Genomic DNA, 17031 nt, shown 5'->3' with positions numbered 1-17031 from the left:
TAGTTGGTGAAAAAAAGTAATTTCATCAGATTGTCGAGGTTGTGCTGAAAAAAAGGATATGACACTCTATTATGCACATTCTTATACCCTCTGTATAAACTGTATGCTTTAACATAGTAATGGACAAAAAGCAGCCGAAATGATCTGTGTTCTAAGGGTTAACATGGTATAAACATGGACCTAACCATAATGGAGACAAAAACCATGATCCTAATCAGGCAGACACCCATTTCTGAGGAACAAGTTATATTTAGGCCTAAGATTTGAATTAATTTAATTTTAATTAAAATAAGGCTTTGGTTAGGTTATTGAATGGAATCTCAGTGATAGTCCTGAAAAGGATAGCTGCATAAACCTGTTAACATGTTAACCAGCTTCTGTGCATTTCTCACTTTTTCTGTTCCTCCATGTCGCCCGAGGCATTAAGATTTAAAGTTGTCATGCATTCGATTCTCATGATATCTCAGGACTAGGATGGGTGAATGAATAGAAAGACACCCTGAGAAATGCCTTGAGGCCTCATATTTGGCTCAAACTTCACTCTCTTGGACTAGAGAATGAGCTGATTAGATTCCGGTGGTCAAAGGTCATCCCAAAAGGTGTAAAGTAACTTGACTCTCAGGGAAAACCTGCAACCATGAGGTTGTCATGGAAGTTTTTAAGTTTCGTGTCACTGAACGTGATGGTAATGTTTCCCTTTTACACCTGTTTCTTCAAGGCAATCAAGTGTAGAGATCTTAGAGTTGTCTAGACAACCAGTGGAGCGCACAGAGGCTTTGGGCAGATGCCTCTGCTCATCTCAGGGGCAGAGGCGGTGCTGGGTGAGTGGGCTGGAGAGTCACAGAGGGAATGGTCTGTTATGCTCCACAAACTATTGCCGAATACCAACTACACCAGAGACTGACATAGCTACACAAGCTTTATCTTCTCAGTGTTGCTTGTCGGGTGTGACCCGAGTTGTCTCCTAACTAACTGAAAATAATCTTTTCCTGAATAGAGAGTGAGATGTATCAATGAAAGACACAGAGAACACCCAGTGTGAGTACTGTGAGTCAAATTCTCCCCACACCCACGATCACCAATATCACATTTTAGACCAATATAGACCAATATTGTTAGTCTGCCAAAAGAACACGTTTAGATAACATTTGTGTTTAAGTGTTCAGTGCAAGTTGGATAGAAACAGCATTGGAGCCTTGGTGGTGCTTTTCGATTATTATTCACTGATTGACTGACAAATGACAACTGACTTATGTTCACACAAAAGTGAGCAGTGATAAAAAATTGGGAGGAAGAGAAGAAGGCAAAACACGAAGAACAACAAATCTTCCCTCTCATACTGATCTCAGTTGTGAATTGCCAAACTCTTGAATAATTCAATATTAAAATAATTCTCCATTTTTATATACAGTCTATGTTCAAAATAGTGTGTATGTATTTTGTGTATTCAGTATACGTGTGCAGCCTGACATTACAATAAGGTCATTCCGTTTTCTCTTCGAATGCCTATTAATCTTTAAGTGCTTTGGGCCTCGGGGCTTTTAGATTTTATGTTTGTCTCCATACAAGGCATTTTGTTTTGTTGTTATTTGAATTTTCATAAGTGGTGGCTTTAGTGAGCTATTAATGGACTGCAAAACATTACATGAGCTTAGAAAAAAAAGTGCGGGGGGGGGGGGGGGGGTATAGCTCATTGCCCTGACCCATATTCCAGCACATTAAGCATCTCTATTGCTTTTTATTCCTGCCCTACACACCCACAAGCCGACATTCTCTCCTTTGCTGTGCTTTCTGTCTTTCGTTTTATCAAGTTCTCTCTTTCTCTCCTCAACTTGGTCACAGACCCTTTGTCTCTATTTATCTCATCCTCAGAAGGCTTGTTATTCCTCTTGTCTTAATGCACTCGCTTTTTCCTCAGAAGTCGGTGTTGTTAGAGCTGAACTAAAGGCCTGGGAGTGTTGCACTCAGAGCCGGGGCTATTCATCAGTGTCACAGCAGCCCTCCACTCTGCTTCATTACTGACTGGCTAATAGTACAGATCAGTGCAGTTTATTTGCTATAATTAGCTAGCTCCATTTGGCCAGCACAGCCTCAGTGAAGACTGCTACTACACTTTTACACTGGCCCCCCTGCCATGCCACCCGGTGTGTGTGTGTGTGTGTTTGCATGAATGCTTGGCCTTTTGCCTAAAAGAGTCATTAAAAAAAATACTTGCACATTAGCCTGACAGTTTCTCCATCGCCTTCTCGTCAACCACGTCCTTTTTCTACATCAAGGCTGACTCCAGGGCAAACTGGGCACCTTGTAAAATGTTATAATCTCTCTGAATGGCTGACTGACCTATGAGCACTTGAGTTTAGAAGCAATAAGTTACATTACGTTTATTAAAAAGTAACGCATTATTTTGAAAAACTTTTATCAAAACTCCTGCTGGAGCATAGGTGAGGCTGAGGTTTAGTTCACATACCGTCACCATAGTCTAATTCAGGAGGTAATTTATTTAATGTTATCACAAAATGATGTGGTAGACCTTTTCTAAACAGTCATTATGATCACCAAGCAAAGATATCGGGAAATTCAAATGTAAAATTACAAAATTAATAAAATGACAGTTGCAGAAAAACACAACCTAAAATCGTAATCTTCAGTGTTTTATACGTCTGATTATTCATTATTCTTTCAGTGGTGGATGATATGAAACCTTCAGTATGAATGTCGGTACAGCAATATAACCTGAAACAAACGGGGAAAAAATTATTTTATAAGTAAAGATGTCGGCTTTATTTCTAGACTCCTCAATGTCATCATTGCTAATTTAATAACATACACAAGGTTTTTCATCATCTGAGAATGTATTGCTTGGAAGAGAAACATTAAAATGTCAATGCTGTTTTGGGACATTAAAACCCCAAAAACTCTGAACATAGCCTGGTCGAGGTGACGTTCAGAGCCTGTTACCATGGTGATGTGGGTTCAAAGAGAGTCTCTTTCGTGACACCGAGGAGGTACTTTGTTTAACTTTAAGCAAAAACAACTCCTTGGTTAGATGTGAGAAAACACTGTTGACACAGATGTGAATGACAGCCACGCAGCCAGCAGCGCCTCACATCTGCAGCGGCAAACAACCAAGACGAGGATTGTGCATTGTTATTTTTCCTACCATTTAGCTTTACTTTTGTAACGTGTTACCCCAACACTGCTAGTGATTGACTGAATGTGTGAACATGTGAATAGGGAATTGCAGAGGTTTCTTCTTTCAATTCATTTCCTCTCGGTCTGCCTTTCATCCTTGCATCCAACTCAGCTTCCCCTCACTGTCTCCACCAGTCTACCAGTGTCCTCACTGACTTCCATCTTAATCTTAATCTCCTCCCACAAACCCTCTTGCATCTTTCAGTCCCCCTCTCCCCCCTTACCTAATCTCTTAGTCTGACTCCCACTCTCCCTTTTTTTTTTTTTAAAGCTTCAGCTGCTTGTTTCATCGTCCTAAAGGAAGTGAGGGATGTATTTGGTATCTCCCCACCACACTGGCACAAACTCTGTGTGCGTCACTGAGTCACAGTTTACTAACTGAGTAGAGGGAATCTGCCCTGTCAATAAATAATACAGAGCATGCTGTTGCTGTGCACTCATCCACTCTTCCTCTAACTGTCTGTTCTCCTTTCCAAATCTTATCTCCTGTGTCTATATTTGATTTGTACCCATATTTCACAGTTTTCAGTCAACAGTCATCTAAGGCCGAGTATTGAATGTCAGTACTTTTTGCGGTATTAACTGAACTTTGGGCAGGGTATGAAACTTTATTCGTTTTGTGGCATCAACTTCATCTGTACTATACCTCATATCATGAGGAAGTGATTCTCACGGACGTGGTGACACACTGAACTGCGAGACTGAGGACGTGAATCTCGCGGATGTGTTGACACACTGAACTGTGGTAGAGGAGGTAACAATCTGCACTCAGGGAGGACGTGAGTGACGTGTCAGGGCTCCTTCTAAGAACTGAACGATTCGATGAACAAGTCTTTTAAACCAATAATTTTAATGAACTGATTCTAGTGATTCAGTACAGTCAAATTGACTCACGTTCCCATCACTAATCCTCAGTAAGTGGAATACATATAAGAATAGAAATTTGCTCTGTGCCTTGCTGCAGGAACATGACTGGGTTAGGTAAAACTAAAACATTTGCAATTAATTTAACAACATTTGTATTGAAATAACGGGCCACACAGTTGGTGTAGTGGTTGGCGTGCTTGCCTTTGCAGCAAGAAGACCTGGGTTGACACAAGGGCCATTTCTTCGGCTTCCTCCCACTGTCCAAAGATATGGAGATTTGGGGATTATTGACCGTGAGTGTGAGAGTGGATGCTTGTTTGTCTCTGTGTGGCCCTGTGATGGACTGGCGAACTGTCCAGGGCATATCGGCATCTGTCAGCAGAGATTGGCACATCTCCCCCGCGACTCTCATGTGGAGGATAAAGCGGTAGAAGATGGATGGTATTCAAAAAAGCATAGTTCAGTAATTTGGAAATCAAGCTATCAATAGAAACTGAAAAGTTTTAATCAATACCCAGTACTACAACCATCATTCGGAATATGAAATATGGAATTAATTTTTCCACCACTAAGTTGGTGGTTACTCTGTTAAGTGAACTTACTGATGTAAACACACTCGGGCACTCGGGCAAATCCATGTGGAGATGACGTCAAGATTTTAATTTTCTATTAAAGCACTCATCAGAGATTGGTATGACACATAAGCCAAGCTACTCTGATTGAAGTGTGTTGTTCCAGCTTCTCAAAAACAGCTGACCTCCTGAGGTTTTAGTGTGATAAAAAAAGAAAAGAAAAATGTGCACTCAGTTGCATGAACGCAGGCAGCAACACCATGGCAGGAAGAAGGAGAAAGGTCAGGCACAGATGGTTTAACTCCCACAATCTCACAGAAAGGCCTCTATACAATCGTCGAGTACAAATCGCAGACTTTTTCAGAAGGGTGCACCTGAATGCAACTCGTCAAACCTGAAAGCCGTAACAACAGAAGATCCTGTTTATAGAAACCCAAACTGTGAAGCTACAGTGGTCACGAATAGTAGAAAATATGTTCCGTACAAACAAATGTTGATTTTGTTGTTGTGATATGCCGACAGCATTGTGAGAATTTCAGGTAAACAGCGTGAAGTCATCCATCAGTCCTGCCCTGTGTCAAAGAAAGCAGCTAGTGGTAACTGTGTGGGAGTGTTTTCTTGCACAAATTAAGCCTCCCGAGCTTCATTTAAATGCCAGAGTCTATTCAAACATTGATGACCAATAACCTTTTTTTTTTTTTTTTTAACACAGCTTCCATCAGCAAGGATATTTTCAAAACTAGCATCTTTATAATCATGAAATACTTAAAGCGATATAACAATGACCTTTTGGCGTAGCCCACACAGACTCCAGGCCTCATTCTAATAAAGGATGTTTCTGGTGATTTGAGGAGTTGCGTAATCAAACTGTGCTTTAAAATAATTGCAGGAAGGTCAAGATGCCACTGAGTCACCATGGACCCAATTACTAAAATATGAGGAGGTAGCATCTTTGAAAACATTTGATGAATTTTTGTCTTGTTTTTACAGTGGCTTCAAAACATATGTGCATGTATATTATACAATTTTTTTTTTTCTAAAATGTCCTGTTTCCAGCTTTTAAAATGTGTGCATTTGTTCATTTTAGAATGTCTGGTTGAAGAAATTAACAACACATTAAGACACTTAAAGGGATACTTCACCGATTTGAATGTGGCTTTGTATTGCTAGAATAGCAGTAGTATTTTTTTAGAAAATGTGCTTCCTTCCCTCAGTTTTTTGAGTTTTCCCTCAGCGTCATTTGACTCACAGTAGGGCACATTTGAAAAGGGAAAACAGATTTTTTTTACAAGTCAGGGAAAAACTGAGGGAGGGAAGCACATTTTTTCTAAAAAATACTACTGCTATTATAGCAATACAAAGCCACATTCAAATCGCTGTAATATCCCTTTAATGTTTAGTTGGGATTAAGAAACGTCAAATGAACAATAGATATTATTGGTCTGGCAATTATTAGTTGGTTTGGATGCTTTGTGTTGTTCAAACAGTATCAAGCAAGTGCAGTTGCCGATAGCTAATTCCTAAAGTTGACTGATCTGAAAGACCGGGAACCTTCACAGACAAATTTTGTGGTGCATTTGTAACTGGCGTGTCTTTTCTAGCTGGTGGTTTTGTTGTTAGTCTTCTATCAAGGTTGAATATCTGAATGTGCTTGACTGTGCCTTTTAATGGAGACCTCAGAGTTGTTTTGCTCACATTATTCTGTAACCACTATGAGCTGCTGTTTTTGACTCTTCACAATTGTTTTTTCATTTACTTGAGGGACTATTACAGGGAACAGAGCCTACCGAGCACATTGCCACTGTGCTTTGTCACGTGTTCAGATAACACGTGTCCTTTTCGGTTACCTGTGTTCAATTTATCTCTTCTTTAAAGTTCATTTCCGTCCTCTTTTCTCTTCCATCTGCCCTTTGTTGCAGTTCACGTAGCCGCTGCTGTACTCGAGTCTTTGATTCTGTGATTAGCATTCTGCTGTATCACCATGCTCATTTATCACAGGCTATAGCACCATCTCGCAGTGAAACACAACAGTCTTGTTCATAGATGAAATGAGACGCAGACATGCATATATTATCTGCATGCGCACTCACACACACACACACACACATACATAAATGCATGCACCTGCATAGCAGAGACGAGAGCTCTGACAGCTGCAGTCTGCTAAAAGCTATCAAATGCAGAATATTAGTTTTAAAAGGGCAGCCCAAGGTGAACTTCTCACTACTCTATATCTATAGGAGATTGTTTCCTACACTCTCTGTGTGTCTATCTACAGATTCCATCCACATAAGATAAGATGTTTATTATGGTCTTTAGTATACTCTGCGACAGTCTTAATCTACAAAACTCTCCCAAAATGCATCACTTTCGGTGTCCTCTGGAGGTTACACAAGTTGCTCTCCACTGTTTTTATCTGCAAAACAAACAGTGCCGCTTGTTTTAGAAGTGGGAATATAAACAGATTAGGCAGAACATAACAGAGGAGGCTTCACATGATTAGCATTCCGCCCCAGTCTCCTGCTGGTGGCAGAGCTCGCCGTCAATTGGCTTCCATTAACCTGCCAGTCTGCTCTTCATTACTTCATTAGCGGCAGCACGGAGGCTCGAGGAAGACTGTGACTCTGAACCCGCTCAAGTCGACCATGTCACGGCTGTACACTGTGTCTGTGAGTCTGTCCTTTAATGCATCGTGTTCTTTCAGTCTCTGGCAACATTTAGTACTGGTGACATTGACTGAATGACAGCAATGCATGCTGGGTAATTAGAAATATTGTACCAGAACTGGGTAAATGGACCAACCTTGTGGTACCACATACGTATGCATTTGATTTGTCAATCAAACCTTTACTTTCTGCAATAAAGCACATTCCAAATGCAACAACTTTCTATTTGACAACATACCGTGCGCACGCACGCACACACACACACGCACACATTTGTGCAGCTATTCTTCTTACATCACTGCATTGACTTCCATTCATTTGAAACAAAGCACGATCCATAACCTTAACCATAACCAGTTAATGCCGTACCACAATTTCAATCTTAGCCCTTAACTGATTCACTTGCTCAGAAATTAGGTTCTGCCTCATTAGGACAGATCTTTGTTCCCCACGAGGACTAGTGGACACAAAAGAGTCCGTGTTTATACCAGAAAATAAGGAAGTTAATGTCATGTTATACCCACTATACTCTTGAAACTTGAGCAACCAAAAAAGAAAGACAAATGATTGAAAAGTAAATTCTACTTTAAGTCCAGATGTTTCTTGCATGGCTGACATTTTCTATCAACATATATTGCAACTAAAAGTGATATCTTGACCACATTTTCATTCAGGAATGGATTAACAAATAGGAGTTAAAGGAAACAACACGGCACAATGGAAGCATGATATTTTTTTTTTTTAGCAATTTCAGAAAGAAAAACAGTAAAACAGGCTAATGCAATACGAGATGATGTAATAGAAGAATAAGGAGGAGTAATGCAGGCACAGAAAATACAATTATGCAATATCAAAGAAGAGGATTGTGTTGAGGGGTTGATTCAATCACCCAGTGACTAATTCCAGTCAGTCAGTTTGATTATCCATACGACTTTAATATTTCTCAAACATGTAAAACACAACATATATATACATTGAAATGTAAAATGGTTGTTTGAAGATCCCCTCAATTCTTTGACAATAAAAAAACGCTAATTTCCTTTCCAAGGAGGAACTGATTTGCTTGTTCATAATTAAGGTGTAACTTCTATAAATGAGGCAAAGAGCAGAGTCTCTCTCCCTGATACGCAGCCTGCTCATAATAGTCCCAGATAAACGCTTAAAGGGAGATATTGTGCTGCCAGTTGATTCGTGCAGTGACTCATGCAGTGTGCACACAGAGGAATGACTAAATATATACACCACAACGAAGACATTAACTTGCTGCTGAGCTTGTGGTCATTTTTAGGGGATCTCCTGTCCTCGAGTGTCCTTGCCGAGCCAATTTTTTTGAAGCAGCGCTGACAAAATCTACATCATGTCACATCAACACTTAGCAAATGTTTGACTTGACAATGGAAGGACAGTACAGCTTGAAAGTGAAACAAAGTTCTTTGGTGTTGGCTTTTTGACGGCGGCGCTTCGATCGACCCCAGAGACCGTGCTTAGATTGTCCGTGTTGAGACGGACCGCGGGCTGACAGCTTTCAGCGCACACTTCCTAGTGGCTCATCCTCCCTTGTTTGACACGAAAATGGCACTGAAAGCTTCCCCATTTTTTATGTTTTTTGTTCCCCTTTCTTGTCTGTGGAGTTGGGATGACCTCTCCACTGCACTTTTCCTCAAGTGGATGAGAGCCGGAAAAAATACATCACAATATGCCCTTACAAAGAGAGCGTGCGCAAGAGAGAGAGGACAAGCAGTAAATGATTGACTTTTGATGATTTTTTCAGATAAAAAATTTTATTACAGTTCTGTGCAGATGAGGAAATTGCAGTGAATTGAAGGAGATGGGCAAGATGATATAACCAAACAGATGAGAAAAACAAATCACCTACTCAGTTTGTGTTCATGAGATGCAGAACAAGTTGTACCTGAAATAACTTTTCACTTTTGTCACTGTTTTGTGTGTGTGTGTGTCTCTGTGTGTGTGTTTGTGGCTTTGATTGATTTTCACAGTATTTCATCTGTCTCCCATTTTCACCGCCCCGGCCTCATGTTCATGAATGATAAGTGAGCATGTACAACCTGTCTGCCTTTTCTGTTCTCCTTGACTGCATCAATCCCCTCTACACAAACACACACACACACACACACACACACACACACACACACACACACACACACACACACACACACACACACACACACACACACACACACACACACACACACACACACACACATACATGGACCACTTACCCCAGAGCCCCCCCATCTAATTCAGCCCACTCAGAGTCATTGTTAAGGGGACATATTGGAAAACCATTAGCACTCATTATGCTTTATGGCCACTCATTCTCCCCATTCTGTCTTTTAATCACAACCCATCCCATCGTGTGTGTGTGTGTGTGGGTGTGCACAACCTTGCATAGCTGTATGCATGTGCATACACTCCAGCCACCTCTGCTCAGCAGACGGTAATGAACCACTTTCACCATAATGCATTTGGGACACCACAATGTGCCCTCCCTCTCCTCACCACACTCTTTATAGGCCAGTCAATGGCACAGACGCCACCTTTTATGGCAGCCCATTTCACCTGCGGGGGGGGGGGGGGGTGTACATTTGTGAACCATGTCAGCCAGAGGGGGTCGAATGCAGTACGGGGTAAATTAAATTAAATTGAATTGAATTGAATAGTGTATGGATTCCTTTTTCTTTTTTTTCTTTTTTTTAGAAAATAAAAGTCCACAAATAGGTAGAAGACCTCATGGGAATCTTTACGAGGATCTCTTTTATCCTTGTGGCTCCTGATAACTTGGGCCTCATAAAACGTTGAATATCCTGTTACGACTCTGTACTCAGTTGTGCCCAGATTGTGTGTGTGTCTGTGTTTCTAAGTATGTAGGTGTGGGTGTTGTTTAGCTGGCAGCGCAGAGGGAAGGGGCAGATCTCACCATATGTCCTGTGCCAGGCACAGAATAAAACAAGCACTCACCCATTTATAATGAGTCAGTGGATTTAAATTCTGATTGTCCTCTCCTGGCCAAGACAAATGTCGTCACTGTGCAGCAAAAGTCCCATAATCCATCTGTGTCATTACCACATTTGAACAGCTCCAGCAAGTTTTATCTGTCTAGAAAAAAAGAGTCATAGCTTGAGATTATTAATAATTTATATATATATATAATATAATAACTGTCAGAGTTTCAACGATACCAATGATGATGACAAAAATGTTGAGGTGGATGATGAAAATGAGGATGATATTGAAGGTGACAGAAGTGATGTTAACAGCGCTTGCTGGCTTTCTAAGCAGTGTCCATGTGTTTTCACCTTGGCCCAGATGGAGAGAGACAGACGGAAGGGACGGACGCCAGCCGTAAGAGGGACACGCGCTCCTCAGCCGGCCACCACAAGAGCGAGGACACCAGCGATAGTAGGGAGGATGATGCAGCGGTAAGTCTAACTTATTCCTTTCTTCCTTCTCTCCCTCCCACAAACCCTGGACCAAACAATGTTATATTCCTGCCTAAACACATTTACCCCTCATAAATCCCTCTGACAAAGCAACAATTGCTTATTTGAATGTGGAGGAGCTCATCAGCAATGCAACAATTACAATCCAGGGGCTTCATTTATAAAAGTGTGCATACGTACGCCTGAAAAGTTGGCGTACGTATGAAACACAGGATTTGCTTACGCAAAAAGTATTTGGATTTATAAAACCAAGATCATGCACGTCCTATGCCAGTTTCTCTTTATGAATCACAATCGGCTCTGCTAGTCTTCACGCCGAGAGCCTTACAACATTCTTCTTTGGGTGTGTATGAAAGGTGCGTTTCAGGGAGTATCAGTCAAGCAGGTTATTGATTATTTGTTTTTATTTGTCCTTGTGTGGAAACAAATTGTTCTTGTAAGCTGTAATAATGGAATCTATTCTTAGACAGTGGTGTCATGTCAACAGTTGCTGGTCATTCATCCTTCTGCCATCAGAGACGCAGTTTCTCCTCTCTCCCATAAACGTGTGTGTACATGTGTCAGAGTTTCCATAAAGGGCCGCATGCTTCCTGTCAAGTTTGTTTTTTACAAATCTTTTGTGTATATGCAAGCTTTACAAATGAGGTCCCAGAACAGTCTTATCATTCTCTGCACCCACTGATTAGTGCTCCAAAATGGCTCCTTCCATACTGAAAAATTAGGGATGAAGAAGAAAAATATGCATACAAGTAAATGTGTAGAAGAAGAAACTCGAAAGGGACCATTTTCTCCTAGTATAAATGTTACCTATCTACAGCTTAGTTATAGCACCTTGTCCTGCTTCCTGCCATAGCTGTGAATACACTACATCAGGGGTGTGATTGGCAAAGGAAAAAAAAAAGGAAAATATACAGTGCACCTACCATGACACGACGGCATTGTATTGTTTCAAAAATACGAAAAACAAATATTTTTTTGTCCATAAAATATAGTTAAAATATTGATCAGTGTTTATCAAACCTGGAATCTAGTTTTAATTATTTTTTTGGCAAATGGAGCAAAGAAACCAGACAATATTCACATTTAAGAAACTAAAAAACGCTTAATTGTTAAAAAAACACCTCTCTAAAATCGAGTAATTCATCATTGCAGCCCTACTGGTCACCTAAATGTACCACGAATATTACATGATAACAAAAAAATCATTAAAAATTATTTCTAATATAATGCTGGGAACTATATGGCGTTAACGCATGACGCGTTTCCATGGCAACTAAACTAACACTAAACTTTAAATACAGACGCACACGCCGTACACAGGTACGCTGGTTATTTGTAGCGCTGCTCTTTTCCTTTAATAAACAGACCGCTCCAGTTCCACTGTAGGCACGCTAAACGACACTAAGGAGCTAACGGAGCTAACTGGTAAATGGTGCCTGGACTCCGGTGCACGACCTGGACCGCGGCACGAAAAGCTAATTTTAACAATCGGGAGGCACGTAAACATGCGCGCGTCTTTTTCCGGTCAGTCGTCAAGAAGACCCGTCATGCGTTATAACGCCGTTACCGTGCCCAGCACTAATAAATATAGATTTTTAATCAAATTATGACAGCCCTATGCGAAAAAACTCAGATCTGTATGATTCATGTGAGGCTCATTTTCAGGCCAACAAAAAAATCACACCCCTGCTACATACAGTCAATACACTGTCAATGATCATTAGTACATGGTACATGCAGCAGTACTTATCATAACTGTGGCTCAATTTTGTGGTTTGGTACAGAAATTCTGGACCCAAAGATCATTTCCTACAAAATACGTTTGCTCCAACTTTGTGGATACATTACTAGCTCCTTTAGTTCCTGCAAGCATCTGGAAATACTGACAAACTGCTGTCTTTTCCTAACGTTTTTCACATCTGTACCGAGCTCTGTGTGTAAATGTGTACTGTGTCTGTTCTACCAGTTTGCTAAAGTCTAGTTGATACTGCGCGACTTCCAATGACAATCCACTCTCTGATCAGGTCTGCGAGTCACGGCTAATTGCTCTTGGTCAATTTGTGATCAGCAGTTGCCAAGTGGGAAATATTCAAAGACACGGCCCACTGATTTCTCCCTGGTGCGTCACAGACACAGATCTCATTTACAGCACGCTGCAAATTTGATCAAAGTCTACAGAGACTCGGGCCACTTCAGCCAATCGGAGACCAGAAAGGACTAACAGTGACTGAAAACCCAAGCAGGGATACAACAGTGCTTAATTAGGGAGAGAAAGAGGAGGGAGGAGCAAAGAAAATATAAATTCAGCAGTTAACCTGCACATCACATCATGTATTTGTGACGAGACAAATCAGTAGACCTTCCTCCAGGTAAAAGACTAGAGTAGTGTTGTATGACTATATTATTATTGGGACATTATGTTGCAGTCATCAGCACTTTTAAATGTTTTGTTTCTCTCAAGATGCACCACTTCTCATTTGGCCTCTGGGCATGCAATTCATTATCCGACCCCCTCTCTCAGCCTCAGCCGACCAGGTTTCCAGCCCTTCACTTGCCATTCACGTTGACAGACCGTCTACCTTGAAGTAGTATCCTGCCTGAGGCTTAGTTAGCTATAAAACTACCTGAAGTTCCAAAGACTCAGGCTGTGACAGCACACAGTCTGGTATAATTAAATGTGCATTGCTTTTTTGGCTTGGTGGAATTTTTGATGTCATTTGATATCACAGATGAGCAGGAGCTGTAAATAGATGCACAGATTAATGAGATATATCGGTTATTAGTATTTTGGTAATAAAAGCTTTTTCCCGCCTCTCTCCCTGCTAGAGAGGATCATTACACAGGGCTATAAAGGAAATCCCCGAGAAGCTGCTGTATGTGGAGTGAATCAAGATAACACAATTAAGATTCAGGAGCAGTAGGGATAATTCAAAGAGATTAACCATGTGATTTAGCTGTAATCAAGCTATGGCAAACTATAGGGATCTTATTTTAAATACCCAAGATTTTGGTCTAGAAGGACATCAGTATATTTGTTAGACATGCGCTCGCTGTTTTATATTTTATATAAGTTAATGTTCATATCCCAATGAAATATGATCGCTGTGAGTTTGACTGTGCCAGACATGCTGATTTGAGTTTTTCTGAAACGGATGATCTCCTGGGATTTTCACTCACAGCCGTCTCAAGAGTCATGTTTTTTTCTTTTCTTTTTTTGAGCTCTTGAGTGGCAAGACTTGTTGGAGCTGACAGGAACTTGGATAACAACTGTGGCGAGCAGAGCAGTATCTTTGACTGTGCAATACAAAATGGTTGTGTGATAGTAGACCACCATTTTGGGTTCCATTCCTGACAGCCACATACAGAAGCTGGTAGGTTTTTACTCTGATGGCGGAGGACGCTCTTTGAATTCGGTGTAAACGCCATGAACCCATTGACCCAACCTTGCTAATGTCACCAGTCCAAGCAGCTGTTGGCACTGTTTCCTGGCCATGGTCGGTGCCTCAATCATCATTTGAATGCTACAGCTTACCTGAGTATTATTGCTGAACGTGTGTGTCACTTTATTGTGGGAGGTTGCCAGCTTTCCAGTTGAAAATGATGTGGTGCAATAATATCAACAGGGAACACAGAATTTATTCATGTCGTGAAATTTGTTTTATAAGGAGTTGAGGCAATGTTGAGAGCAATGGGGCGTCCTACCCAGTATAACTATGGTGTCCCTCATGAAGTGTGTTTTGCTTTAAAGCGGAACTAGACCGGAACTTCCAATTAACTCTGTTGTTTAGTGTGTATCTGCGTCATTACCTTGTTTATGAAGCCCTGAAAGTTCAAAACAAACAGTTCAGCCACTGCTGAGAACGCTGTGTTTTATTGATATCTCGGGGCTCAGCGAGATCTCTGAAAATCCCGTTATAGTTACGTAAACAGCCGTTCTCCGGAACAGCCGATCGTCCTGCTCCGGGCACTAGTCCGGGCACATCCGGTTGCGTACATTGAACCGCAGAAGAAGAATAACGTCCGTTGTGGAGGTGTTTCACGAGCGACATTGTCTTCTGACTCTGGGTCTGACTCCGGGTCAAAGTTAATGTATGTAAGTAGACCTCCATAACTCACATATATGTGCAACAGGACCACTCTATGTGACCTTTAATATATCACAGTCCAACCGATTTCTGGACTGCATGTGCCATAGTAACCACAGTGTGAAGATTTGGTAGTGAGATAAAAAGTGTGCAGTGTACCACACTCCTATACACATAATTTACTATATCCACTACACACAACTTATGGGACTTATGCGCAGTAAACCCAAATTCTTACCATAGCATTGTATGGCTGTCGACAAGCCACAGGGAATAGGCAAAGAGGAGAAGACGATGTATCTTATTTCATAAAATGCAGTCGTCTTCAAAAATCGATTTAAGTGAAAGCTTTAGGAAATGTGCTTGAAGAGATAAGAGTCATGAAGGGAAAGCGGCTGAACGTTCCTCTTCTCCTCTCCAAACCTGCTTGATAGCATTAGGTCTTCTCTCCCGTAACAGTCAAATGAAAAGCAGCTCTCGGGATGAGCCGGTCTTGTGCATTAAAGCCCCCCCAAAATGTTCAGCTGCGCATTGCGTTAGCATTCTGCTGAAGCCGCTAAAATGTGTCAGAAAGTTTATGGAGCACTCTTTATGAATTTTAATAGCATGGCTTCATTTGTTTTCCTAAACGACGAATGATGGATTTGGTTTGCTTTAAATAATGATCACTTAGATAAACTGTGTTCATACTTGGATAGTAAACATGCTCTAAATCATCGCAATTACAATATAGGAGATAGAATTCGCCGCTATGAGGAGTGCTTATTTGGATTTATGATCTGTAGGGGATATGACTGAGCACCATTTATAGTTATGTATAACACTTGAGAAGCACTATATTATATCCTTTCAACCGTGTGTGTGCACGTGTCAACACAACTCACCCTTGAGATATTTCTGCTTAGCTATAAACTTATTTCTCTTCATCTATAATTTACATACACATTTACCACTACTTTGTTGCAGCAACGTTTGACCTCTCAGTTTGTCTCTGTGTTTATATTCACCTGTCACTTTATTCGGCCTGTTCAACTGCTGGTTAAGGCAAATAACTAATCATCCAATCACATTGCAACAAGATGCATGTTGCTACTGTGAAGATGAGATGCAGAAGTCCAGCGCAGACATCAGAGTGTGGCATGGTTGTTGGTGACAGTGGGCTGGTCTGAGTATCAGAAACTGCTGTTAGAATATAAAACATCCAGTGAGCAGCAGTTCTCCATCCATCCATCCATTATCTACCGCTTTATCCTCCACCAGAGGGTCGCGGGGGTGCAGTGCCTATCTCAGCTGACATTGGGCGATAGGCGGGTCACACCCTGGACAGTTCGCCAGTCCATCGCAGGGCCACATATAGAGACAAACAACCATCCACTCTCACTCTCACACTTACGGTCAATTTAGAGTGTCCAATTCACAGCAGCAGTTCTATGAGAGATAATGCCATTTTGGTGCCACGGGTCAGAGGAGAATGGTCAGACTACTGGTTTGAGACCGGGGGCTGTCACTTTGTCCAAAAACCACACTGTAACAAATGTTACATTAAAGATAGTTTTGCACACACACCCATACACAGGACATCATTATTTTCTTTTCTTAGGGCCAATTCCAATTCCTATCTTAACCCTCAATCTTAACCCTCAAGCTCAACCCTTAATCTTAACTGGCCCTCAAAACCCAGTGTTGAGGGTTATTTTGTCACTTAGAAATGGGACACCCCTTAAATGCAGATACGTCTTCAGACTGTGGGGGGCAGAATAACGCGAAAGCTGCGTCCAGTCTGTCAACTCCAAAAAAGAAGAAGAAGAAGAACACATTTACAACATTTTTTTAAAAAACATTGTTTTTTAATTTTCTTGGGAAACTCGAGATCTCGACTTTGAAACTCGAGATCTCGACTTGGAAACTCGAGAGTAATTTTATTTTTTTTTCTCATATCACTTCGGGGGCTCCGTACTTCGCTGCTTTCGACGCCATCTTTCTTATGTGAAAACACGCAATGCATTCTGGGTAGCCCTTGCTCCCAAGGGTGGTCTCGGAAAATCTCAATATTGAGGGCGATACAGCCCTTAAACTCGCCCCTCAACTTAATTTTTCTGAGAATCTGGACAGCACTTGCACTAGAGGGAGCGCGCATTTTTGAGATTGGGGGTTAAGATTGAGGATTAAGCAAGGAATTGGAATTCAC

The 17031-nt window shown here is 41.2% G+C and overlaps 1 protein-coding gene across 1 annotated transcript in view; it reads left to right on the top strand.

Moving 5' to 3' along the window:
- Positions 1-17031, top strand: part of b4galnt4a (beta-1,4-N-acetyl-galactosaminyl transferase 4a) — a 188881-nt gene that overhangs the window by 56144 nt on the left and 115706 nt on the right. The window contains exon 2 of the mRNA XM_083894111.1: positions 10625-10737. Within this exon, the coding sequence (XP_083750237.1) occupies positions 10625-10737 (113 nt within the window). The remainder of the gene's footprint in view (positions 1-10624; positions 10738-17031) is intronic.

Source organism: Microchirus variegatus, assembly GCF_963457635.1.
Source record: "Microchirus variegatus genome assembly, chromosome: 8".
Taxonomy (NCBI): domain Eukaryota; kingdom Metazoa; phylum Chordata; class Actinopteri; order Pleuronectiformes; family Soleidae; genus Microchirus; species Microchirus variegatus.
This window is presented reverse-complemented; position numbering and strand designations above follow the sequence as displayed.